The sequence below is a fragment of the Lichenostomus cassidix genome, chromosome 4 (genome assembly GCF_008360975.1).
Source record: "Lichenostomus cassidix isolate B80296 chromosome 4, HeHo_3.0, whole genome shotgun sequence".
Classification (NCBI taxonomy): Eukaryota; Metazoa; Chordata; class Aves; order Passeriformes; family Meliphagidae; genus Lichenostomus; species Lichenostomus cassidix.
In genome coordinates, this window is record NC_139484.1 from 30927617 (window position 1) to 30955301 (window position 27685).

Below are 27685 nucleotides of genomic sequence, written 5' to 3' on the forward strand. Positions count from 1 at the left end.
TTATTTTTGTTGTCTGCGTTTATGCTACGCAAACTTCTTCTGCAACTGATGGTGCATCTCTGATTCCAAAAGTAAAAGACCACCCTTCTAGTTGGCATGCTTGTATTTTGTGTAGAAAAGGCTGAAAAATTCACAAAAAGATAGAGCATGGGAAAATAAGACTGCTGTGTCATTGTACTGCAGATTAAATCATGTGATTTCAAAATTTTCAGCAGCAATGTCTGTAAAAAAAAGCCTTGCAGAAGGATGTGGAGTTTGAGGCAGCCACATGGTGGACATGAGGGCTTCCTCAGGCCTAACAAATAAGTTGTCTTGTTGGAGAGATCTGTTTCAGAAATTGAGGGAAATATGAGGTGCTACTGCAGCTGCAGCACATGGTCTGCTTTTTCTATCTGTGTAGTTTGGTTGGTTGTTTTATTGAAAAAGACTTTCAAAATGAACAACATATATCTCCACCCAAGCACCCAATAGTACTTGTTTCAGTCCACAGTGTGGCATCTCAATTTCAGCTGCAAAGACTTTGGCTTAAGATGCCAGGCCCTAGACTAGAGCAGCTGAGCTGTGGACATGTGCTCTTCTGCCATCCGTGCAGGATAAGGGGGAGGTCAGGAAATAAAATGTTGGGATTAGTAACACAATACACCACAGAGGAAAAACTCACCAGGGCTCATCTCTTGTATCCTGAACACTTCTGAGAGCATATTCAAAGCCTTTTGCTTTGGTGTGGGGTTTGGGGTTTTTTAGTTTGGTTTGGTTGCTTGGGTTTTTTTATTTCTTTTTTTCAGCGGACTGAGTCTTCTATGGATTTCACCCCAGGGAGCCACGGAAGAGCTGGCCTGTTCTCTGTGGGCTCATGGAGCAAACTGCAGGAAGACATTACAAGGACAAACAGAACTCTGAAGTAGATGACCTGCAGCCACATTAATTATTGATCGTGTTAGCAGTTGATGAGTTGTGCTAAATTGATCTGTGGCAAGATAACGTGAATTAAAAGCCACTTAAATATTTAGTTTTGGCCTCTTTCTATATGGCATGAATTTGAATGAAAGACTACACAGGAGTCATGGCTGGATTCAACTTTTCAGTAAAGACAAGCCTTCAGAATAAAAGGTACTATCTAAATGTAAATCATGATTTACTAGAGGAGGAATCTCTTGCAGGTAAACATTTTAATGGAGGACTGGACATCTTTCCTCACAAACTTTTCTAAAGGTAGGATGATAGATTAAGATTTTCTTGTTATTAGTTTAATTCCTCCGTATTTTATTTTAATTAAACGTTGCTGCATCTGAGGTAGTGCACGAAGCGCTGTAGGGAAAAAGAGAGACTAAAAGCCTGTAGGAAGTGAAGGAGGACTATTGGCTGAAACTCCATATGTTTGTTGCAGCATTGCAATGCTGTACAGCTGGAGCACAGCTTGAGTGAAATGAATCCGTAGATGACTGGTGAGAGGAAGTAAGGGGGCTAATTCTGATATTGGATACATATATATGTGTGTATAGATATATCAGGCAAAAGAATTCGCTGATGACTCTGCACAGAGGCTTGTAACAGAAGGGAGCCAGTGCCCTGAGCTAAAGTGCCTTTGCCAGTGAGATAAGTCCCACTGAGGAAAAGGGTTGGCATAATTTCATCTAAGGAAGAGCTGCTCAGATCTCCTCAGCATGCTCAGATCCTACTGCATTGCCTCACAAAATATTTTGGAAGACTTTGTGGTATCATTAATAAAGTTTTGAAGGTTGACACACATTTTTGGTCAGTTTAGGTGCTGGAGTTCCAAATAAATCCTTCCTTGGCTTCTCCCAGCCTCTCTACAAAGAAACATCCCTAATGTAAAGCAGGCTTGATCCTGAAGTAGAAATGCATTTTATTTCAGCAGTTTAGTGCAAACAGGATAGGGTTATCTTTAGTGAGAAGAGGAGGCTCCTGCCGACTGTAGTTTCTTCCTCACAATTCGTCTCACTTCATTCCTTCATGTTCCAGAGAGCACTTTGGTATTCGAGGGTATTTGTCTTGTTTTTTCTCACCCTTCACAAAAGCTGTCCTCTGCTTAACATGCACATTTTTTCCTTCAGAGCCATTTTCCTCTGTAGGCTCTTGGAGCTGGCCAGCTGCCAAACAGTAGGGTGAGCTGCATGAAAAAGCCTTGATCATTGACAGGCTGTCTTACAATTTCTTTCTTGTATTCAAGATGCAGATGGATGTTATTAGAAAGGTTTTTACTTCGAATGTGCACGGCTTGTCCACATGGCTGAGATTAGTGCTCAATACTCATATAATGCTTTTCATCCTCAAAAGGGCTTTACAAGATCCAACCCTCAAAATGCTCCCACAAGGTAGGTGCACACGTTTTGTCGTATGCTTTATAACAAGGAGGGACACATGTTAGTTACTTGTTCAAAGATGTATTGCACGGAAAGAATTATAAAGGAAGGAATTATTTACACTTTCCTAATGTTCCTCTGTGATGTGTTCCTATGAAAAAAATAAATTGAAAGACTTCACCATGGCAACATGTCTTCCCCCATGAAAGAAGCGATTAGTGACATAAAAAATTAAAATGTATCTCAGGTTATAGTACTACTAGATAAAAATGAAGCATTTCTAAAATTTATGAGGCCAAATATGCTACTGCACTAAACTTCAATTAATACAGCAGAACTGGAGCCTACAGGGATAGTCAAAGAGACTCAAATTTGATAGAAGATTTGGAGCACTTGCCTCAAACCATACTTCAAAACAGAGGGAAATGATTATAGGAAGAATGATGAAAAATGCCTTCTCAGTTGAAAGGACAGTGCAGGATTATTTTTTTCCTCTGCTTTAACTGCATGATTATAATTAAAGCAGCTCTAGTAACCTGAATAGTCCCAATATGAACTCCCTTCCACTGAAAGTTCTTGTAATGTTGTACAGCATCTTAGTAAGGGGCCTGAAATAAGCTGTAGCTGTAAAAAATATGTTTATAATTATGTATTCACACTGAGCTTGGTGCTGGATACAGCAGGGTGAAGGATTGGAATGGTATAAACTTGTCTTGCTTTTTTAACCCCAAAAAAGGTTTCTTACTCTTTTTCCAGAATACTTCTACATTCGATCTTATCTCCCTCTTGTTTTCCTGGGAAAGGTATCTGGCCTCACGAAGTACTCTGGAAAAAAGGAAAAGAGAGTTATTTTCTGGTTTTATGACTACTATAGAGTGTTTCAGGTAAATTCAGGGAAATGAGGGGCACATAAATTAGTGAAATTTTTCTTAAGGGAAATTACGAGTGGAACAAGTTATCACATTTTTATGGCTTCTACATCCTTATCTTTTAATGCCAGCTACCCTATTTCACTTTATAATTGTGCAAGTGAGTGCATCTAGGCAAATTAAGCATTTTCAGTTGCCTTCAAAAGAGTTGCAAATGCCTGCTAGAGGATGGAGATACCATATGATTTAACCACAATCATTTGGGTTTAAGGTTAAGAGATGCTTTTTCAGGGCTACAACTTGTTTTGAAGAAAAGACATACATGTGCTCATTGCAAAACTGTGAGGTATTTAAGTGAATAGCTCAAAGCTATGTATTGCTTTGGATGTCTTCAGCACTTTTATTTCTCTTTAAAATTTACAAAAACAAAGATCTGCAATCACCGCAGAATGCGTTCAGGCCACTGTAGTCCAATTTTTTTCAAATGCCATCACACCTCCATCCACCTAAAAATTGCTTTCTTATTTTCCACAAGATTACCCTTGGAACCTTCACATTTGAGGCTCCCACAAAGTGAAGTGCAGCTTGATTCCCTCATGCATGGATCTTTTAACATCTAATCACAGTAGGAAAATACTTCCTCTAGCTTCAGAATTGGTCTCCAAGTTCAAAGGAACTGAATATCTGCATCGTTATTGATTGTTTCCAAAAACATGTGATATTTTTGCTTGAAAGGCCCCTCTTTGCACTTTGAAGATGTGCTGATATGTATTTTTAGTCATTGTATTTACATTACCCAGGGGTATCAACCCACTATCTGGCTCAGAGGTTTACATATAAGGTGAGAGGAACCCTCACTGAAAGTATAGTAGTGATGAGTTGGGTAAAGAAGACAGGTACTTCAAGTAAAAATTCAGAAAGTCTATTTGAAAATAACAAAGTATCCTTGCAAATACTTCACTTCTGGAGCATTGGGAGTATTTTCGTAACACAAGGGACGAAGACAGATTAATTAAAGCTGAAATTGTCTCTTGTACTTCAACTCTCCTGCTCTGTAGCAGGAGGAATCTAACTTCATACCTGAATGCAGTGGTAATGCAAAGGCTTGAGGCAACATTGTTAGCTACTCACATCAACGGAATGAAGTTATACAGCTCACTTCCACCTGAGAGAAGAACTATTTTAACAGTTTGTGTGTCGCTAACAAGACACAGATGTTGCCATTGGGCAAACAGGGGCAAGATTGTTTTGTTGTTCATCGTGCACCTCTTCCCAGGGGCACAGCTGAGTGCACATCACAGAGGTCTCTCTTTCTGTGGCTTTCAAGCAGGGCATGATTTTTTAGCTAGAGACCATCCTCTGCTGCAGCACTATGAGAACTGCCTCCAAGCCCAGCAGGGATCAGAGAAAAGGAGAGGGTCCTCAGCTGTTTTAAACTAGCAGGAGTTTGTTGGTCTCATTGGAATACAGGGGCTTTAATCAGACGAGCATCTGGGCTATAAAACAAAGGTACACTGAAGCAGGAGAAATGATCCACCCCATCTCTTCTCCCAGCAAAGGATCTGCTTCCTCATGTGAATGCAGCTTGCTCACAAACAAGAGCATGTGGATGCCAATCTCCACCCTCCAGTTTATTTGCAGGAGGGTACTTGTGAAGTATTTCAAGACTTCCTTATCCCAAGGTCTAAATACACAGGACTGCCTCCATTCCAGCTAGCTTGAGCTGAAGGAAGAGAGATAAAATTTAAATGTGGATAGCAGGAGTGTGGTTACTGTGGCAGTGCGCAGGGCTCTCATCATGCCAGTCAGGTGCCAGCATATGTCAACAGTCTTTTAAGTGGCCAACAAAAAAAAAAAAAAAAAGGGAAAATTCTTGGCAAAGAGCTTCCCCCCAACAAAATCTTGAAGAGTTCCTGGGTTTTTCAAAGTTTACATCTTCTAGAGAGTCACTTATTTGCTACAAAGCATTAATCTCAACTACCTCTTTCTGTCCAATTACTTCCCACATTTCAGTTTCTCTTCCTGGCCTAGAAAACATATTTACGAGATATACTTGGTTGGCTACAGATCTTCATCTGCAACTTCCCTCTGCTACTTGCTCTGCTAAGCACAGCAACAAAGACAGAGGCTTTTTCTTCTTATTTTTAATTTTTTTTCTAGAAAGGAAAAGTGAAACAGGCAGCGTGTTCCCATGTTTTTTCCAGCAGTTGTACAAGAAGGCAATGGTGAATGTTCTCAGCACAAATCAGTTGTTGCAGGAGTAGGAAGATAGTGTTTATCACAGCTAGCTGCTGAATGTTTAAAGAGTATTATGAGTATCTGTTACATAAATGAAACAAATAACAAAATTAACATAAAAACCCCGAGGGAAAGTGATAAGTTATTGCTGTCTGTCTTAGATCCAAGTAACACAAGGAATACATTGTGTAAACTTCTACCTCAGAGCTAGTGACTGCTTAAGAGCGCAGTACTGCTTATTTATTATCTGGTCCTTCATGTCTCTGTTTTTGTATGACTGGAGGATTTCTTGCTCCAACTGAATTTAATCTTTGAATTTATCATTATGTATTTGTACAGAAGCTGTATGTTACAGTGGAAATAGGGATCATTTTGTATTAAGTTTATTACAAAAAGAAAGGAATAGAAAGGCTTAATTTTCACAGCTGACATTAACAGAGATTGTAAAGTCTGCAAATCAAACTGGGTCATAATAGTGTTTTGAACCTGAACTGTTTATGTTTTTTATGATCTGTCTATTAAGACTATTCTTTGAATACAGGTGCAGTGAGGAGCTCTGCACATACAAAGTCATGCATGTTGTCATTAAATTGTCCAGAATGATCAAGATGATTTCACAATAAGCTTAAATCACCTTAGTAGCTTAACTCAGTGTCCATCTACCTGGAACATGCTTTCTTTGGATAAAGTAAAATTAGATTTTGAAACTCTTTTGTTCCAGTTACTGGTGGTTTCTTCCTGGAAGAATAGATGGAACATAAATCGATGGAGTGTGGTATCACTAATTTGTAAGTAACAAAAATATCAACTTTTATAGAATTCACCAAACTTAAAGCTGATTTCTATCCATTTAAATTGGTACCTAGTACTTGTCACATTATGATATAGGTGTGAACATGCTTTGCCAGGATATGTATGCACAGCAGAGAAACATTCACTTAAGTACACACCCACACATCCCCATATGCTTTGAACAGATCTAAATGGTGACTGAAGGATGAAGAAAGCTGAGCCACACAAACATTATCCACAATGACTATTAATTTCAAAGCAAGGCAATAATTTATAAAGGTTGTTAGGAAGCAATGTAAATGCAAATGCTCTTCTAATAAGTGCCGGGAGTATTGTGTTGGAACACATTTGTGATTCACTGCAGTGTGTTAAGCAGGGAAGAGCGTGGATGATTTCTGTGGAAGATGGTGACAAGAGTAAAGAGGTGAAAACTGACAGGAATGTGGCGTTCGGGGACTCAGTCCAAGGAATAGTCTTGCATGGGCTGACTTCGCAGTGCAGTAAGCCGTGCTTGGTGGTGGAGTAAGGACGGGCAATATCTGGCATAATTAATCAATAATTCATTATGGAAAAATGCTACCAGCTGTAAACTTAATTTGTAGAATAATGCCCTGCAGTAATGCCAGAAGCTATAAATATATTCATATTTTTTGAAGCAGCTAGTACAAACTGAAGCGGAATGCTTCAATCATACATAATATATAACAATGCTAACTTAAAAAAAAAAAAAAGAAAAAGGTTTCTGATGTCAGTCAGTGAAAATTAGACAATTAGTATAGAATTCTAATAGTGAAAATAGCACATGTAAAGTGAAAGGTCTTAATAACAATTCTAGCAACACTTTTTTTTCTCTTATAAATATTTTATAACTTTGTGCTGGAATAAAGTTCCTATCTCCTATGTGTTTAATTTTCCTAGCAGAGCTTTACATATTTAATTTATCATTCTGCATAATCTATTAGATAACTTTATCATCTAGTGTTTTATGAAAAGCAGTATTTTTGGATATTAATGATCATCTGGCTATCTGTCATTAATATGTATGAATTAAATTCTTTTAAAGACTTGACCAGCTTTGAATAAATAGTAATCCTGTCCATATTTGACTTTCAGACAATTTCTACTTTTGATACTTTGGAACAATCGTAATATTTGGGTAGCAGAAACGTCAAAGGATTATTTTAAACAATTCAATTACAGTTACTTCAGAAAGAAATACTTACTCAGAAAGAGTAACCTTGTATTAACTTTTAGGAAACATATAGGTTTAAAAGTAATGACTTTTAAGTGTAAGCTTGGTGACTGAAATGTAAGCTTGGGCTTTAAATTGTTCAGTAATTTAAATGTCAAATACAATGAGTGAGAATGAAATAATTTTTTCCTTATTTGGGATGTCATTTACTGAAATATATTATTAGAAATATATGTGACACCAAATATATAGATCATGAAACTTTTAAGATACACATTCAACAGTTGAAATTGTTCCTATGTATATCCTGCCTATAGTAGATTGTGGATGACTATTTGGAAAAAAGTGGAGTGCATTTTTTACCCTATACATAATTCAGAAAGTGTCATCTATCTCAAGCAACATTGTCTTTAGTCTCTCTGCTACCTTTGCCACTGTGTAGCAGGTGCAATTTGAGAACCACCCCAGAGCACCTCTCTGTGCTGGCAGCCTGTCCCAGAGCACACAGCACAGAAGCATTGACTTATTGCTGTGTGCTTTGCACCATCCCACTGACCCACCCTCTCTCACATGTCCTGGTAATAACTAAAGTTGCTATTTCACTGTTTCTCTCTGTGGTTTGTTTTCCATTTAAAGAAACCCTCAAAATGCTGCTGCTACTGTTATTAGAAACAGCACGTTGCAGTTCTTTCCCTATATCTCAGAATGCTTCACCTGAGAAGTTTAGTTGCTACCTTTGTGTCTCTTTTCACAGAAGGAGAAGCTGAGGCAGATGTTGACATGAGATCACACCTTCCCAGCGAGGGTACCAGGATAGAAGACTCACAGTCACCTCCCATCATCACTTTCACTCCTGAGGGAAGAGGGGCAGACCTGAACCATGGTCACAAGCACAAAGGAAGTTTGTGTAGATGTTCCTGAACTTCAGAAGTACACTCCTGACCTTCAAGAGTTCCTGCTAATTTGTTCAGTGCCTCCTGGGCTCTGCTGCAATACAGCCACCTTTCCTTTTGTCTGGGCACCTTTATCAGTGCAGCTGAAGGGAACACTGTGCGGACTGTGAATTCCTCTCCAAGATCATGTAAATACTTGGACAGTATGTGCTGTTGCTGCTAGTATTATTCTAACTAGCTAAAGCTGGTTTGCATACATTTGCAGCTGCAGAAGAAGTTTAATGATAAATATTCCCAAATGTAGCTATGCAAATAGTGGCAAATTCTGAAAAAATGCATGAAATGCGTTATAGCAGTCAAAAATTCTTCTGTTTTTCCTTCAAGATAAAAACAAAGGATGATTTTTTATTTGTGGCACAGGCCAGGCTCTCTTTTGTAACCTCTAAAATTTCATACACCTTATGAGTATAAAAGGATCATAAAACCTGTGGTAAACATTCGAGGATTATTTTGTTATGGACTATGTTAGGCCACTGATATCCTTCCATCCTACCCTCTGGATCAGGGGTGCAAAGTGCTTGTTACAAGTGATTGCTGGTTGACAAATAGCCACAGTAACAGAGGATGTGATGTAAAAAATTAATGGACAAAATCACCCAAGAAAACAAACAAACCAACCCACATGCCCTTCATCATATTGTAAAAGATAGTAAAAACTGGAATTGCAAAGGGTAGCAATCCAAGCCATGAATAAATCCCAAAAGGTGAGAGACTGCTTTCTTGGAAAGAAAAAGCGTAGAGACTGATCTTATTCACAGGAAGTAATCTCGTCCTGGTAGTGGCCTTTCTTGTACCTAAAATAATTCATCTTTGATTTGAAAAGTGACAAAATTGGCTCCTGCCCAGTCCAAAGGGGATGGCTACTGTTCTCAAGGTCAGGTCTGGAGGGGTTCACCAGGGCAATACCTCTGTTTCCCTATAACTGTCTACCTCCATGAATGGCTATAGGAGTATCTTTTAATAGTTGCCAAGAAGGTGCCAGGTGAGAGCTGGAAAGGAGAGGGGCAGTTCTCAGGGCTGGAGTTTGGCTGCAGGAATCTGCTTCAGCTGCCATGCCATCTCAAGGAGATAGATGCAAACAAGTACTTAGCCAAAGAAATGGGAGAAAAGAACACCCCTGGGCTTATAACTATACAGACTGTATACAATTTACTAAACTCCCTCAAAGTGGCAATGTTTTATTTCCCTACCAGGGCAGACTGGCATTTCCCAAGCAAACCAAGTGTTTAACTGTGGGTGACTAATTACAGGTGTAATGAATTAAAAGCCATGTGGCTAAGTCAAGTGAAAGCTTTGCAAAGTGTATTTTCTTAAAAATGAGGTTTAGCAAATGAACAAAATGCTCCCAGAACTGCTGAATTTGTTTTCTGAGCATTTTAGTAGCTGTTTGACCTGATCATTTCAAATTACCACTTGAAAGAAATGGAGATATTCAGGAAGGCAGATATTAAGCATTTCTGAGGCAAAATACTTCTCTAAAATAACATAGTGATCAGTTATAGCCATCCAAAAAGATATTGTGCTGAGCTGTCTTTTTTTGTGTTGCAGCCTTTTCATATTGTTGAAATATAAACACTATATGTACTGCATATATAAAGTTAACTCTTGGTTTCCTGGTGTAACATGGGCAGGGAGTCTATATAATGTATTAACATGACCAGAAAACACCCCCTCTCAAAAGAAAAAAAATCCATTGTAAATAAGGATAAGGCTAGTAATGTAGCCCAAAGAGTAACCAATAAGCAAAATGAATGGCATTTCCTGGTATATATGTGTATTTTAAATCATACTGATTTTTTGTTGAAGCTGGAAAACAGGAAGACAGTAAGAGAAAATGGAAGTTGCAAAAACATTTGACACTGTAAATGATATTTTGTGGAATATTTGTAGAGAGAAATAGATGTTTCTGGAGATAACTGGAGGTTTTCTCTAATAATAACTGTCCTTACTCTGAATCTTGATGATTATTTACTGATTTATTGTTTGTTTTTTTCTGTTCAGAAATAACTAGACTAATTTCAGCAAGAAAAAACCCCAGCATAAAGGACAGGCTAGTATCTACCATGGAGGATATGAATAACCAGAAGTGTTTGCATTATATGAATATCTTGCTGGCAGACACAAAAAAAGGTGTTAACACAACACATTCTAAAATATTATTGAGAAATTGTTGAATATATTTGCACATAGTTCCCTAGCTTTCATTCATTCCAATTTATAACAATTCATGTAGTGTGTGATAGGCCTTTGACACAGATCTATAACCACTGAGATTTGTTACACTGATCAGAATACAATGAGAGTCCCCAAATCCCATCCTCTGCAGTTAAACAACCCTATGAATCACAGATACTGTGTTACCAGACAGCACAGCAAAAAATTACCCAGAGCAAAACACTCGACTTGATGCTGTTACAGCTAATAGGTCTGAAATGAAAGATAATTGCATATTAAAATAGAGTGAGTAGCTCTGTTTTGATGTAGAGATATAAAGATGTCAGGCAAGCTAGGCTGCAGCAGCAGAGAATGGGTGCCCTGAAGTGATTGAGGAGTGAAGCCCAAGAGAGCATTCCACACATTCCTGTGGCACTCCTCCTGTACATATGCCCCACAAAAAAAGGGAATTCCAGCACACTGGATTGGTAAACTCAGCTTTGGAAAGGCTGGCACTTTTCTATAGCTGCAGGCTTGATTAATTTGAAAAAATTATTATCATCTCTGGATGATGAACATGAGGCATATTTAAACTGTTATTTTTTAGGACAAAGGACATGACATTTCCAATCTGTTACTAAAGAAAAATAAATCCCCCATTAAGGACTTCTGGTAAGCACCAAAAAGCAAGATGTAGAGAATGTGAAGCACTCCCTAGTATTTTCCCAAGACTTGCCCAGAATGAATTGGTATTACTGCAAAAATATTTTGCTGACACATATGAGTGAGATTAGCCCAAAGAGCTATCTTTGTTAATGAGCCATATCAAGAAATTCAGTAGATTTAGCAGATTACTGTCTGAAGACACAGCATTTTTGAGAGCCACTGATGTCTAAAAGTGTAACATTTTTTCTCCTGAGACTAGCAGTGTATGTTTTGCCAGGAGAAGATGGTTTTCCCCGGGAATTTTCGCAAATAAAAAAATCAAATAAGGATGACACTACCTTACTTGGAACTGAAATCTGACTGCTGGTGACTGGGAATTAAATAGATTTATTAGTGTTGACATTATTTACATTGCGTGATCCACATCAGCGGAGGGCACACATCACTTGTGAAAGCAAATACATTACTAGTATTACGCGCCGTTAATGGCACGTTAATAACACTGCCGTGATTCGCCTCTGCCAGGCTGCTGCCGAGACGTGCTTGCTGTCGTGGTAAACAAAGAAAATCAGCCATGTTGCGAGAGCCTTTATTCTTTAAAAACTTAAGTTCACGTGAGAAGAATCCGCCGCTCGATAACCCCCAGAACAGTGATAAATTAACGATTTCACACCCTTCCCTCCCTCGTTTTAACCCCATATAGCAATGACAGAGGGGACAGCCGGCTGATACGGATTACTTTTGAGAAGCGTGACAACAGGTGGCCTCCCCGAAGTCACTAGATCCGGAAGATCAAGTCTTTATTTATTTTTTTCCTTAGCGTCCAGCTTGCCCATCCCCAGCACGCATCCCCAGGGCGCACCGCCGAAGCCGTGATGATGCTCGTCCCCGGGGACCGCGGCGGCAGCCGCTCAGCCTTCTGTTTGTGCGGTTCACCCCGGCAAGGACGTGCTCCCGGGGGAGGATACCGAGGCTCCGCTGCCGGAGGGACCCCGCCGGTCGCGACCCCCGGCGACCCGCCCTCCCCGCCTCCCCGCTCCGGCCCGCCCCGGCCCGCCCCCCGCGCCCCGCCTCCCCGAGCCGGCAACTTCCCCGGCGCCGAGGCGGGCGCGGAGCCCCCCATCAGCCCGGATGGGAGGAGGAGGAAGAGGAGGGAGGAGGCGACGACGGTGCCCGAGGGGATGCGGCGGAGCGGGCCGGCGGGAGGCGTAGAGCCGGGTCGAGAGGGAGCGCCGAGCCCTTGTCGCCGCCGCTGCCACCGGCGGGGCTCGGCCGCCCGCAGCTCCGGGCGGCGGCGCTGCTGAGCCCGCGGTGCCTGCGCGCCGCGCCGCCTCCCGCTCCTCGCCCAGCGCTCCGGCCGCGCAGCGCCAGGCCCGCCGCCCTCCCCCAGCGCCTCCCGGGCGGCGGCGGGAGGCAGCAGGGGCGCGATGGCGTCCTACGTGGATAACAGCTTCCGCCAGGCGGTGATGAAGAACCCGGCGGAGCGCAGCCCCCAGGTAGGCGCCCCTTCCCCGCGGCTCCGCGCACGGCGGAGGCACCTCCCGGCTGCCCCCAGCCCGCCCGGCTGCCCCCAGCCGCCCCCGCCCCGCGCAGCCCGGCCGGGCAGGAGCAGCCCCACGGCCGCGCTCCGGGCAGGGCTGCGCTCCCTCCCAGCCCCCGCCGAGCTGCCCGGCGCTGAATGCCCGGCCGGCGGCTCCCGGGAAGGGAAGACAAGACGCGCGTTAACGCGACAACTTTCCTCCGACTCCCTAATTTTGGGGGAAGGAGAGGGAGAGAACGCCAGCTGGGCTTGTTTTGAAGGTTGCTTCCGGTAAAAAGAAAAATGAACTTAGAGTATAATTTTTCGGTGGTGTGTTTTTCTCCTTTCTTTTTTTCCTTTTCTTTCTCCTTTCTTTCTTTTTTGTTTTTTCCCGTTTGTGTGAGTGTGTGTGTTTTGTTATTGCCCCGGAGTACGGGTGGCTCTGGATTTGAATTCAATCCCTACTTTTACATAGCTGGCTGGAGCTGGCAGCGCTGTTTCATAATGTAGGGGCTGAGGTCAGTGGTATTCTTGGCAAGTCCTTGCTCTCCAAAGTAGGGTGAAATCCTTACACAATGGCACCAGGCAGGAATTTTTTAGATACCTGCGCCGAGCTCCTGGAGCCCTCTTTGTCAGAAGAGTGTGTGAGCTGAAGCTGTCTGTAAGCGTAGTTGTGCTTAGAGAGGCTGAGAAAGGTTAAGCTGGGGACTGGAGTGCGTACAGAAACATTTTGACTTAACATGACCTGAAAAACAACTAAACTGAATGAGTTCCTTCTGCTCCCGAACGGTTGCTGCAGTGGCTGTTGCTGCCAACTGTCTAAAGACTAATAAGCTTTGCACTGATCCCCACAGCAAGCCGCGGTTCAATAGCTAATGATACAAGGAGTTACTTTGCTCGGAGTTGTAATGCCATCTGTCCTATTTTCTAAAAGCTTGTCCTGCTCTCTGAGCAGTCCCTGTATTCGGGTTTTGGGGAAGCGATGCTGTTACTGATTGTTTTGGCAGGCGTCTGACTGGCTGGTGATGATTTCAAATTGGGGCAAAGAGGAAACCTTGACTTTCGGTCAGCACCCATAAGTCATTCCTCCTACTATAGATACGTCATTGTGGTAATGTTATTTTTATCCCCATACTCATGGAATATGTGTGAGAAAATAAAGCTTCTCATGGAAAAACATACTGACTGCACAGGCATCGTATGTGGCATGCCTTTTTGGCAACTCTATTTTTATCTTTTTTCTTTTATGCAAAAAAAAAAAAAAGCTGCTTCTGGAACATGTTTTTGTGGTGCTAAACTTGTTTCTCTGTCCTTGTTTGACCTTTTCCAAATGTCTGTTTGCCTTCAGTTCTGGACCCAGCCCTTCAGTGTGTTGTGAAAGCTGAAGGAGGCTGAGTGCTCTCTCCTGGGGAAGACACTCTGCAAACTCGTAGCGAGGTCACTTGCATTGGTAGAGGAATAGATTCCAGCTGGGGGATCCTATCAGCAATGGCCAGCCTCAAGAGATGGTTATTGAAGCACGATGGGGTGTTCAGCAGGAGTGATGCTGGCAGATGCTCAGAAACCAGTAGGTCAGGCTGTGGGGCCACCAGGCTGGGCTTGGGGGATGGTGCCTCCCCTGTAGCATGGTCTGTGCCATGGGAGCTGTTAAACTTTCTCATATCCTTGCCAGTTGGCCTTGCTGTCTAGAAGGGATAATAGAGAAGCACAACAGGGCAGAAAGTAAGAAATGACGCAGTGAAGAATCCAGCCCGAATGCAGGGACAAAGCCCATGTGAAGGGCACGGAGCAGAGAGCTAAATTGGGAACACCAGGGCTGCGTTAATGCTGTAAAACTTCCCGAATCAGCACGCTGGCAGCCTGCTGTGGCAATCGCCACAGGAAAAGCAGCCCACCCTTTAATCCATGAAGCTGACACTGGCCCAAAGTAATCCACAAATAAGACCAAATTTGTGGGAAATAGACTGTGTTGTTAGCATTGGAAATACTTGAAACTGATGGTTGGTCATCCCATCCTGTTGCTGCTGGGGAGATTGGGCTTGCAGCAGAAAACTTGGTTGGCATTTTTGTAAATGTCAAATTGTGTACGTTAAGGGTTTTCTAGTGTTGGTTCTCGGTTCAGGAAGTTTGATTTTGTTTTACAACGGTATTGGAATTTGGAAGAAGTATGGTTATTCATATCATCTTTCATCATTAAGTAAAAAGGAAAAAAATATACAGAAAGGTACAAAGACCTTGTTTTTCCTTCTTCCCTTAAAATAACTTTTTATTGTCTCTTTACTTGTATTTTCCTGTCCTTGCTATGCTATCTCTTAAAGATAGCTACTTAATTTTGGCTTTTGGGAAGTCATGAGGCTTATTTAAAGTCGAGAGAGGGTTGGAAAGAGAAAATATATTTATCATATTCATGTCAGTACAGGAAATAGCAAGAGAAGTATGTTAGTAGCATATTTGCTTCTTACTTACGTTACCAAACTCTTTGGGGCTCAGCTTTTCCCAAATCACGATGAGGTAAATATCTGTTTGACGTTACTATTCACCCTGGATTGTCAGGGTGCAAATTTGGCACCATGCCTTCACTGCAGGCTCAGAGGAGAGGAGTGACAGAATAATAGCCAGTATGTACAGCTTCAAGAAGTAGGTCTGATAAACATTGTTGGAGAAAGCAAACTTAACTTGGCATGAACTTCTGTTGTGCAAAAATCTCCTGGTAATTTTGGACTGGACTGATTTTTTTTTTTCTTTGAAGTAAACAGTGTATTCTGCAATTGCTTTCATAAACGCACAACTTTACATCTCTTTGGTGTATCTTTCTTTGCAGAGTTTTCCTGAATTTTGTGAATCACAACTCAATATTCTGTTGGCTAAAGAAAATGGTCTGTACTTGAACATGCCTGTTGTGTAACTCCCCTCTTTAATTGCTGTATTAAACTGTTCATTTTCTCTTTGAAGACGTGAACTAGGAAGTTAATTTAACTGCTTTGGGGAATCTAACTTTTAAATGTTATTATATTACAAATGATTTTATGCCCTTAAGCTGTGAGTTGTAGCAATCTATTTTTTTTTTTCTCCTAACATACTCTTGCATAGATTGTTATAGCTTTAAGTCTCCACAAAACTAATTCTTACTGGCAACATAGGTCATCTTAGAAAGCATGCAGTTTTATACTGGTGTAGCTTTGCCTGAAAAAATAGGGCTGCTTTTGTTTTCAAACAAGAGAAACTGAGCCCTAATCTTTCTTTATCCTAACGACTCATTGACATGGCATGGTACGTGAATAGCTAGTTACTTCAGGAACCCTGCATACTGCTCACTGTTTTCATGCCATGTAGTGATGTCTGCAGGAAGAAATGTTTTGAATGTGTGCCTTATATGTGTTAGATGCCTAAGGTTTCCTTCTAGAAGCTGCTGGTGTGGAATGTGAAGGCAGTTCAATACAGCAGGAATGAAGAGCAGAGGTGTATCAGCATCACACCACATCTTCAGGGCACAGGGGAGAGCTGTACAGTAGCCCTGAGTTTGATACTAATGCGTCATTTAATGGCAGAAGAGATCCAAACAGGATGCTGCTGTTAAGCAGATACTCCCTTCTTGAACACTTGAGAGGAACAATGGTTTAATTATAGGATGTACCTATGCTTTTTCCAAATAAACTTTCAGCCTGTTCCCCTGTTGTGTTATTTTTATACTTGTAACCGGTGATAGCATGATTGTGTGCAATCTTCAGATAAACCAGAAATGAACATTTCCTTCTTGCTCTACTGATCTCTTGACAAATAAATACAAGCCTGTGTAGTTTAATGTGATCAGAGAAACTAAGCGTTTTATATGTGAGTCTAGCAAAAGTATTATATTTAGTCTTTAAATTCAGGCTGATCTTGTGTCTGTATGTCACATGCGCTGGAAGATTAATATGATCTTTTTCTAAAGAGCTTATTTGGGATTTCTTTCCTTTGAAAAACAAAAATATTTTGGAGCTTGAGTTTTGCTTTTAGATTTTCCTCACTGTCAGCATGTTACCTTGTTGCCATTTTTTTTGAGGCTGGCATTTACAGAGGTGGATAACCCCTGTTATCAGGCTGCTAACAGCAGTACAATGCTGAGAACTGATTCTGTTGCTAAATTCTCCTGCTGGTACTTGGTAGCCCTGAGAAGTGAAGGACTGTGGCAGCTGATGCCTGGTATTTGGCTGTATGACATTGTTATAGTGGTCTTTCCATAATGCATCTCAGGGCTTTGTAATGTGGTTATTCAGGAGAAGTCTTACTTTGCAAGGTTTGATCTGTTTCTTTCTGAGGAGCCCATTTGGCCAGCAAAATTAAATTCCTAACTGTGCTTCTCATGGCGGTGTTCAGGCTTTCTGCTGACTTCAGTGACTAAATCTGAAGTGGGGTCATGAGCCTGTTACGTTTTGTGTTAAGGTTGGGAGCATCGTTAGTAACACAGCTTAACAAAGAAAGGTTGTTGCTGGTTCTTGAGCCAGGCTACTTTCTTGCTCAGCAGTAACCTTGAAGTAGAATTGCCGTCATAAAGTCAGCTGTAAGGGTAGTGGGTCTGAGCAAAAAAACTCCAAACCTCTAGCTGCAGTAGGGTTTATGGAAACTTGTTCAAAATAGTTAACATCCTCTGAATGTGTCTGAAAAGCTGTAAGTTAAGTGGTGTCTTTTGGTGTCTCCTGGGCTCTAAGTTGGGGAGGTGGATACAGATGAAACATAGTAGACACTTGTATCTAGAGACCTTTACCCATAGGGATTTTTCCTGCTGTGTTTCAGCACTTAACTGGGAGCATAAAAAGCAAAGGAACTATCGGGAAAAAGTGAGGTCTTTACCTGACAAAGTAAATAATGTATTTGTTTAGTACAGAAGTGATACCCAAGAATGTATTTTGGAAGTAACTGTACATTTTTTTTCTCTCAATGTTTTGTCTCAAGCTAGTATTACTACGCCACATTATTTCATGCACAACAAACTTACTTGTATGAATATATCTTTTTGTGGCTGATAAGTAAAGCTGAAAATCCTTGCATAGCTCAGATTTTCTTGTGAACTCTCTAATCTCAGTCTGTCGAAACAACCCTGGAATGTTTGATTCTGAACTTCCACTGTCAATTTCCATGTCCTTCCCAAAACTAAGGGTATGTACAGCACTGGGCTGCTTAGCATCCTGTTTGTTTAGAAAGAAACTATGTTTATTTCCCAGTCTTTCTGATGGGGGGTGTGTGTGCATTTTCCCACAGCCATTCGTATCTTTGTGGCCAAGAGCTTTGAAAGTGGCAAGAGTACTGAATTTTTAATTTCTTTTGCAGTAGTTCTCCCCTGTCATAGGGCTAGTACTTTCTGCATTTGTAGATTTCTGTGTCTTTCAATGACATGAGTTTTGCTAACACTTGCAAAGACCTTGTTATGATCAGGAAACCTTCACCTCTAGCATGAAAATAGCTGAGTTGAAGCCTTATCCTGAACACTTGTGTGCTTTCTCATTACATCAGAAGATTGCAGCTCGGTTAGCTGTACGTATCCGAGCCGGTTTGAAACTGGGAAAGCGAGGGTTTAACTGCAGCGCTGATAAGCTCTGTGTAATTTCCTACTTGATTAATTATCTGTTCGGTAGAGTTTGCTTTTGATTTCTGCCCTGCTGTGGCTGCAAGAAGTGTTTGCATGGGGTTCGGGCTGAGTATGTTCCCGTGAGCATGTTTTTGTCAGCTTTTGTGGACACAGTCTCTTTCCTGCACTTAAAAACTGGGAGCTTTTCCGTGGCATTCTTGCCTAGGAAATTTACTGAAGTGAGCAGTGCTGGGCCCAAAGCCCAGGAATCTTCTACTCAGCCCAAGGTTGTTTTGTCCACTTGCCTCCCGAGGTGCTGCTCAGACATCAGAGCATGTCTGTACCCTCTGTGATGCCAAAGGGTCCTTTTTGGCACCTTCCCACTCATCCACGCCCACCCCACCGGTGAGCTGGGTGTAGCCAGTGGTGCTGCTGGGGAGGCTTTGGTGGAGGAGGATTATTGTGAAGCCAGACTGATTACTGTGGGCAGTCTTGCTCTTCTGCCAAAACTAGTAATGAGCAAAATTGTCTGTTGGACTTGTGAGACCAAAAAGACTGATAGCCCTTTCATGTCTTGGGTGTAAAAGTGTATGTGTAAAAGTAAAGGACACACAAACATTTTTCCAATATAGTGTTTTTCATTAGTAAGAGGATGGAGTCTTCTGTGGGTTATCTGTTTATTCATGGAGAACCTTTGGTATCTGGAAAAAAAAAAGATAATTTAAATGTAACCTCTAAAGATGATTTATTTATTTTACGCTTATTACAATACACCTTCGCTAAAGTTTTTTTGAGAAGTTATTGTTTCTTGAAGTCTATTGTTTTGAAAAGCCTGTATGCTTAGAAGTTTTTAAAAGTCTATGCTTATGCAAATTACTGAGTAGCAACTACTAGCAGTAGCTATTCATTCTGTTGAATTACTGATCTGATTTTAATATTTTTTTATCTAAATCAGAATGTTGCTACTTAATCTGTTAGCATGTTTCAAGAATAACTATATGTACACTGAACATTCATTGTAAGAACTTTGACTTCCTCATTGATGGTTTTTTGTATCCTCATGAGAAAATATATTTTGGCTTGTGTTTTGGGAACTTTCCCACAGTAGGAGATCTAATTTTTGCGAGGTATTGTTTGGGAATTCAAAAGGAGCACTGGCAGAAAGATAGCTCTACAAAGATGCTTTGTGAAGGGCAGCTGAGCCTGCACCCTTGTTTGCTGCAGCCAGTGTTGCAGATTTAATTTACTGGGTATATTTTGCATGAAGGGCTGTATTTGAATAAGTCTCAAAATGGAAGTGGTGCTCTGCTTCCCTTTCTCTGAAGTTGGTGAAGTTGACCACTTTTCTTGGAAAGAGGGAGAGAGGAGCCCTACTGCAGTGCTTTTCTTACAGCTTTGTTTGCAGTTAAAATTAGCTATTTGTTCTCTCTGGATATCTCTGTTACGCCCTTAGAGCTGTAGATGTGTGTCTTTGTGTGTCTCTGTCTTGTCTGACCTGAGTAAGAGTGATTAAATATTTGATTTAGATAGTTCTAAGGAATTCTAGTCAACAATAATGAACAGCATGTATATAATTACCTGAGCAAAATACTGAAGGAATAAGAAAAAATTAAAATATTTAAATGTTTTTAGAGGGGAGGAGAAAGGGCATGAGTTTGCTTTTCAGCACTGATAAAAACTGAAGGAATATACTGATAGTAATATTTCTGTGGACAGCGTGATTTTTCCATTTTTCTCTTATTTGTCTGTATTCTGATAAACATGAACAACACAATGAAACTGCATCTGGTATCTGTGTAAATTACCTAGGAAGAGGTATTGAATTTTGTGGAAGACACATTCGTGGAGCATGCCTGTTTGTTTACCAGGCTGTTTGTTTCTGTTTGTGTTTTCTGTGTCTTAAAATTAAAATAAACTTTGCTTAATAAATAAAAACATTTATTGTGTAATTGTTGTGGGTTTCCAAAAGGGAAGGTAGTTCCTGTCCCCCGTGGATTGTTTGTTTAGTAGTTTGTTGGTTTTGTTTTGGGGTTTGTTTTGGTTTTTTTTTCCCACTTTGTATTTGCAGTTCTGTATTTTTAGGGATACTGGTCTCCCATCTTTATTTTACTGTAGTTGGGAAAAAAATATTGATATAGCCTTTTCCATCCGAAATTAGTCATTCACACTTTTGCCCTGTTAAGCAAAAAATAACTCAAAACTTAGAGGGGTGAGAAAGAATGTTACACAAATGTGGTTTGTAAGCAGTTGATGGGAAAACAAGTCTGCACCACCAATACAGGTCAAAGAATTTCTGCTTGAGGTTTGACTTGCTGAAACCAAAAGCTAGATCTTTTGTGGTACATCATATTTCTTTAGCAGCAAAGCTAGTTGTATTGGGTTGACGCTGACTGGATGCCAGGTGCCCACCAAAGCTGCTCACTCACTTTTGTTTCCCATGCTGATGTTCTGTGCTGCCTCATTCCTGCCCATCCAACTGTTTGTGAGGCTACAGTGTACACAGGAAAAGCGGTACAATCTTGTTAGCTGAACAAAAGAAAAGGAACTTACTTTTGAGAGGTAGCGTAGTAGGGGTTTTGCTTTCCAAAAATTAAGTGACTCAATCAGGTTTAGGCTGTGGCTTCAAATGTTTGTGTTGGTGCAGCTGAAGGTGTGAAGACCTATTCTATAAAATTGAGAATAAATACTTATGGTGGTGTGTAGGAACATCTGAAATAACCTAACCTCTCTCGTAGAGTATGTATGCTGCTCCATTTTCAAACACTGTCTAGAAGCATAAAAAAAAGTAAACTGAATGGAGTATTATGACTTTACTTATTCTTGATGCATTTCCTAAAATAAGATTTATTTTTTTTTAACTTGTGGGGCATATGTGCAAGAAGCTTCTTGAGAGAGATCTTCCATTTTTGTTTGTTCTGAGGATTAGCATCAAAGGAAACTTTTGTAGAAAAAGTCTCTTGCTCTAAGTCTTTTTCCCCAGTGGAATATAGCAACGGTAAGAAGCCTGGGCTGTAATGCTACCTTTGCATGCACTGAATTGGGTGGAGGAGATGCTAAGGCCTGGGGTTTGGGTTTTTTGGCATTGTTACACTGAATCTTGTCTGTATTTACATTGGTTTGTTGTATGGTACCTGAAAATTGGATGTTGGTGGGATCTCTTCCTGGGCGCGAAACAAAGAAGTGACACTTAATTTTATTGGCATGCAAGTTAAGAGACATACACATTTTTCCATTTGGCATGTGAAGTCTGTTGGGACATACCTAAAATATGTACCCTCTATTGCTTTTGTTTTGACTTTGAGGTGAGTGCTTAATCTTGTCAGGAAACCATTCCCTCTCCCGAACAGAACATTTCCTCAAAATACATGACCTTGCAGAAATCAGTTACTCATTGCATTATGTGAGAAGCCAGCACTCACATGGTTGTGTGGAGTTTTGCTATTTATCAAAAGACATGTCAGAATACACAGCATTCATGGTGGTGAATATTTAGATATATTTTGAACTGAGGGAGAGAGAGGCTTGTCTATGCAGTATTACAGACTGCTTTGTGTCCCTTGCCAGTGGTGCTGTGGATGTTCAAAGTGATTTCCCTCGCTGGTGCTGTAGGACAGGCAGGCACTGCCAGGGCACAGCTCCCCATTGCTGACTTCTCCTTGGGTGCAGTAGCTCAGGCAGTGTCTGAAGGTGCCATAGTAACAAAAAGGATGGACTTTGGTTTAAATAGCTATGTCAATATTTCAAAGTTGTGGCATTTTATTGTGTTTATGTATGATGGTACTTCATGTTGAAATAGCTTTGAACTTTACATGCCATCAACTGCAAAATTAAAATGTAGTTGTTCTTATCTTGTGGTCTCAACCCGTGATCTTTACCTTTTGTGCCTCAAATTCCCCTTTCCATCCTGCCACAGGGAAAGGAGTGAGTGAGCACCATGTGCTTTGGAATGTTTCCATGAGAGCACTAAATTGAGGAATACTATTCCTAAACCACAACAGGAGTTCTGTCTGTGGAATTCTTCCTCAACTCTGGAGGAGCCACAGTCTCCAAAAAGAGTCAAAAACTGGAAGAGCAGGTGCTGGGTGCTGCTGAAGCAGAATGTGTGGCAAAGGTGTTTCATGTGATTGGGCTTTTTATCTCAGTTGCTAAATTCGTAACAAGATGCTGAAAGCTGAAGTGATGTAGTTGATCTTGACACATTTTGTGATTTCCTGTTGAGGGTGGTTAATAAGTGGCAGTTTCGCCAATGAAGATAGTAAGCGGCCCATCAATTGAAATTATATTATCTTAAGAAAAACGATAAATGGGAGTGTAGTTCATAGATGGTGCTCTATCTGAGTATGGAACAAGAAATAAGATTTTGCACTGGTCAATGATGAGTGGTGTTCAGGGGGTGTCTCCCTCTAAACTCGGTTAGTGCAGTAACTAAGTAGCTTGAATGTATTCACTGCCACAGAGCTGGTGAGCAGATGGCAAACGCTCCCAGTGAGGCAGTTTCCACTCTGAGTTACAGGAAAGTAGTTCTGAGGGTCTCAGTCTGAGTTGCATTTCATGTTCTCTGTTGATCCTGTGGTACGCATGGCTATGTAGTGCATCCCATTTGTTGGGGGTCTTCACTGGACTTGTTACAAATTTGTACAAAGCACAAAAGGTCAGCCCTCGGTGTGAACGGCCTGCAGGAGTCTGATCTGAAGGCTGAAGTATTTCACATGTGCCATAGATATGGAAACACAAGTGGCTCCGCCAGCTACATGCTGACCAGGAACAGGCGTTTGCTGGAACAAGGGTAATTGAGTTTCCATCCTTGTCTCAGCTTCTCCATTACTGCTGAAAGCTGCTAATTAGCGCCAATGCCTTGTTTTAATTCAAGATGACTTAGTTGGAAGATGCCAACTCCTTGGTCGTAGGCCACTGAGCAACTATCAGATGGCAACGCAATTCCAGCTCAGCTGTTAAAAATGGCTTGAGGTAACAGTGCCAAGGGAAGGATGATAGTTGTTGTAGCTGTGTTGTAGGTGTTTGCCAAGGTGGAGAGGAGTAGATTCCATCTCTGCTGTACTTTAGATGGCCATCCATTTTAGTGCTATTAGCTTGTGTTTTACCTGACTGAGTATTGATTTAGGACTCCACTAGTCCTAAATCCTCTTTAAGAAACTTGTACAACTCTTTAATTTAAGATGACTTTTAGAGAAATACCACTTCAGCAGTTGAAAAGCTTCCAGACTACTGGATATTGCTGGAAAATGTGATTGACACAATGCATGACACAATGGTGTAGAAACGTTCTCTTAGATTTGTGAAATGGTTCTAAGAACCCAAAGCAAAGAATATTGAGTTTTGGGATAGAATACTTCTTTTTGAAGTATCTTTTTGAATGCCCAGACAAATTGAGTCTTTCTACCTTCCTGGTACTCATTCTTTGTATCTAGCCTTGTGCTGTGATTTAACCTCTGATTTATTAATTTGGTGTCCTCTAGTTTCTCCCTTTTTAAACTCACTCTGCTGGAGTGGTTTTGATTTTTGTGCTTTAGTCATCACTTCAGGTATTTTTCTTGCTAGGTGAGCACTTAGAGCAGGGTGATTTGGCTAATACTTTATTTCACATTTATTTATTTCTGAGTGGGAAAGAAACTCCTTATTATTTATAAATTGCAATACAGTGTACTTTATACAAGTTATTTTTCACTTCTAAAACAAAATGTGCAAATACTTTGAGTATGCCATCACCGGAATTGTCATATATCAGATTTCTACCTCTACCAGGCTGATAAGTAAGCATTGCTGTTTAAGGTCTAATGTTCTTAAGTGAATGAATATTTTATGTGAATTTAAAAGTGAAGAGAAAATAATGACACTTTCTTACAGTCCATTTTGGCTTGATAGTGAATGAACGTTTTGCCTTGACGAAAGTAACACAATTTATAGTGACACAACCTGCATAAATCCAGTTGGATTTGCTATTGACATTGGCCCACGTTCCAGCATACGAGTTACCTTACATTTCTTTTGAACAAAGGAGGTCTGTCTGAAACAGGTGCTCTAATGGTTACCCCAGCCTTCATAAATAGCTTTTAGGTGAAGTATTACTTCTGTTAACCATGAGTAACTTCACAAGGCACCTTGGTTTATTGCATGAGGTTTCCATTTTATATTAAAAGGAAAAAACCCATGGCTACAGCTTTATGGTGTTTGGTGCCTCATACATCGCTGTTTATTTTTAGAGCATGCTTATCACAATTTGTCAGCCAAATATTGGCCTGTTCCCTCTGCAATTAGATAGCTGCTGAAATGCCATTCTCAAGATAACTTTACCTACCCTGGTTGTTCCAGGGTAATCTTAGTTTCAAAAGGAAATAATCTGGAACTTGCCAACTCTGCAAAACACATAAAATAGTAAAGACATGTTTATTAAATTTTGCAACCATATCATAATGTGTTAAACTTAATGTGACAAAATGGTTTTGAGAGTCTGTGGTAAGTTGCCTGAGTGTGTTGAAAGGTTTGAATGTTACTTATGAACACTTGTGAAGAATATTTCTAAACTGGTTGTAAAATGGGCCAGGAGATAATGAAGAAATAGCTGGGCCAGTATCTAGGCTGGTAATACATGGCTGCTTGCACACTGTGCATTGCTTTAGGAAAACTGTGCCACAATTTCTTTTAAGGACAGAGGAAAGTTCTGCTTTATCCAAGTGACATCTGATATCTTACTTGATTTCTTTTCCTGTTTCTTCTATTTATAGATGTCTTCAGTTTGGGATTTATCTGAAAGCTAAGGTCAGGAAGTGCCTTCCTCCAAAAATGCTACTTGTTGTGGTTTTCTGGCATGTCCTCTCCCCTCTCTTTCCCAAAAGGAACTGAACAAAGTATTTTTCCACAATGAAACACAGATCCTCAGCCCTGCAGTATCATGCTGTGACTCTGACATATACTGGTTCACCTCAAAAAAGGAAACTTTTAAAAATCCTATCTTGGTGTTCACAACAGTTACATGACTGATTAAAATGCAGAAGACAGTGACCACTTAAGTTTCAGTTATTTCTACTTCTAATAGAGTCTACATATGAAATGGGATGTGGAGGCAGAGGAACATAGGCTGTATCCTCTTGGTAGGACTTGCTTCCCATGTAGATTTTCAGATGACCTTAATGACTTTGTTTTACATAGGGGTACATTTATATCTGGGGGCAATGTTCATCTGTTCCATGCTTCTAACAACCACATAAGGTCATGGAGGACCTTAAATATGAAAGGTCTCTCCCACCTTGGAGGTTGTGAAAATAACAAGCAAATGATGATTAAACACATGCCATTTTTTGTGAGTTCTGGTGTGTAATAGAGATTCTCCCCGATTTACAAACAAAAGGCTTAACCACTTAGACTAGTCCTCTGAGAGACTACAGCAATCCTGAGGGCAGCAAAAATGTGGGACTGCAATGAAGGCTTTTGACTAAATAACTGGTTTTGTCATAGTCAGGGTTCAGTGCAAGGTCTTAAATTCAAGATTGATTTCTCACAAGCAGCCGTGTTTAGTCATTAAAGTTTGCACTATTGTTTATGCTGCAGTACAACTGAGCTTGTATGCTTGTGGTATGGCCACTTAACAAGCATGCACTGTGAAGTACATCTGAGGAATGACTGCTGCTAAAAGAAATTTAAAATGAAGCTATATATGAAGGCAAGATTAAAGTCTTTAACTAAACAAGGGTCATGCACCCAGGTCTTCTTGTGATCTTCCTCTTTTTAAAATTTATTTAAACCTGTGCTGCTTACTGACACCTCTGATGGCAAATAACTCCTCCTTTTTAGAATACAGGTTTAATAGTATGTTATATAGTCTACCATGACTATTTTGTCATTTGACTGTCTTTTAGAGTTTAGTACTTCCATATGCAGTAAGTGATATTTAGAATTAGGACTGTCATCAGTAGGTGAACATTTTGGTTAAGTTCATATTGGTGGATCTGTTTTTAGTATAACTTTTTATAATGGACCTGACTAGTGCTTAGTACTTTGCATTTGGTTTTAAGAGACTTGGCAATGTGTTGACTTGAGCAGGTTTCAGGAAAGCAAATGGTGAGTTTTAATTGTCACTCTTTAACTGTCTCATCCTCAGTGTGCAGTGCCAGTTGAAAGAGGCTTATGAAACCAGCTCTGTATGAAAGTTTTCTTAGCTGTTGAAATTCAAAGTACAGAACAGAATGCTCTAAATTTATTCTAAGGAGTAGTGTGGCATTTCTTAAGAAACAATCACAAACAAAATAATTTTCTGTATTGGTCCTGGTTTTAACCTTTCTGGTGCCCTGATAATTGGGATATTAGTTTTTAATTCTGTATTTAACTAGCAGATGGGATGAAACCCCAAATGTCACATGTGTCCCAGTGCTCAGAGGTTTTTTGAGCTAGTGGTCCTGTTCCTTTTTTGTTGGCCAAAATACTCCATAGACTCTGCAGACAGAGAATAACTTTGTTTTTACAACTTTCTTTTTGCATTCAAGAAGTCACTGTAATAATTAGGCTACTTTCATGTTGTTCTCGTATTCTTAACACTAACTGTTTAACATAACAGGGACCTGCAGTTATGACAAAAAACCCTTTTAATATCTACCTAACTTCTGTCTTGTCTTCCAGCTGTAAACTGTTGAGGGATGCTAAGCATCCTTTCAGGTACTTTGCTGTCTGTTGAAAGTTGGCCTTGAAATCACTGGAATTTGGTTGCATGTTAAAACGAGTAATTTTGTATTCCATTTAATGAGTGGATTTGGTAGCTTTAAAGTAAGGCAAGAGGCTACGTGTTGCGTGCTGAAGATGATCTTTTTTGCATCTGTCACCAGTTTCTTAGTTTAGTGTCTGCTGTCTAAAACATCAGAATGGACATTTGTCTTTTAAGACGGATGTGTGGGTTTGTATTTTTTTTTCCCAGAAGAAAATGACAAAATAGTGTCAGTGAGTGAAAAATGACAGAGTCTGTAGATGATCTATGATTGCCTCCAGTGACAGTCCATCAAACGTGGTGGTCTGCAGGCAGCACAGTGGTGTTCAGCAGCTTCTTGGCATTGAGTCATCTCAGCAAATTCCAGCTCTAAGGATAGCATGGCCCTGCAATGCCTGCATTGCAGCTGCTCGGGAAGGATAACCTGCTCAGGGTACACTTACAAAACTTGGAGATACTGCAATCATGAGTCATTTAGAAAATTTGAGTTAGGAGCCTGCTGTTCAGGGACAAACACTCACATGCAGGAGCTTTTCAAATAGATTCCAACTTAATTCACTTATAAATTCTTTACTTTGATGATATTAAAAGGAAATTATTCCTGGGGGATTAATTTGCCAGTTTAATTAATCTTCTCAGGGGAAGATCTTCTGTGAAGATCTTGCTAAAGGTTTTTACTGTAATTAAAAAACCCCAAGCTAACCAACCAACAAACAAACA

General features: G+C 40.5%; 1 protein-coding gene and 1 long non-coding RNA gene across 7 annotated transcripts in view; both read left to right on the forward strand.

Moving 5' to 3' along the window:
* The first annotated feature begins 1097 nt into the window (after positions 1-1097).
* LOC146438204 (uncharacterized) lies at positions 1098-11492 on the forward strand. The gene is made up of 5 exons (XR_014851697.1): positions 1098-1212; positions 2192-2336; positions 3081-3208; positions 6153-6219; positions 8170-11492. It is a non-coding gene; the product is annotated as an uncharacterized LOC146438204 (long non-coding RNA).
* A 762-nt stretch (positions 11493-12254) lies between these two features.
* RAPGEF2 (Rap guanine nucleotide exchange factor 2) overlaps positions 12255-27685 on the forward strand; it is a 179761-nt gene continuing 164330 nt past the window's right edge. For 5 of the 6 annotated variants that reach the window (XM_085058603.1, XM_085058606.1, XM_085058605.1 and 2 more), the window contains exon 1: positions 12256-12684. In XM_085058603.1, the coding sequence (XP_084914729.1) occupies positions 12616-12684 (69 nt within the window). In that variant the 5' untranslated portion in view covers positions 12256-12615. Of the gene's footprint in view, positions 12685-27685 lie in introns of all 6 variants that reach the window. The other variant, XM_085058610.1, reaches the window with a different exon arrangement.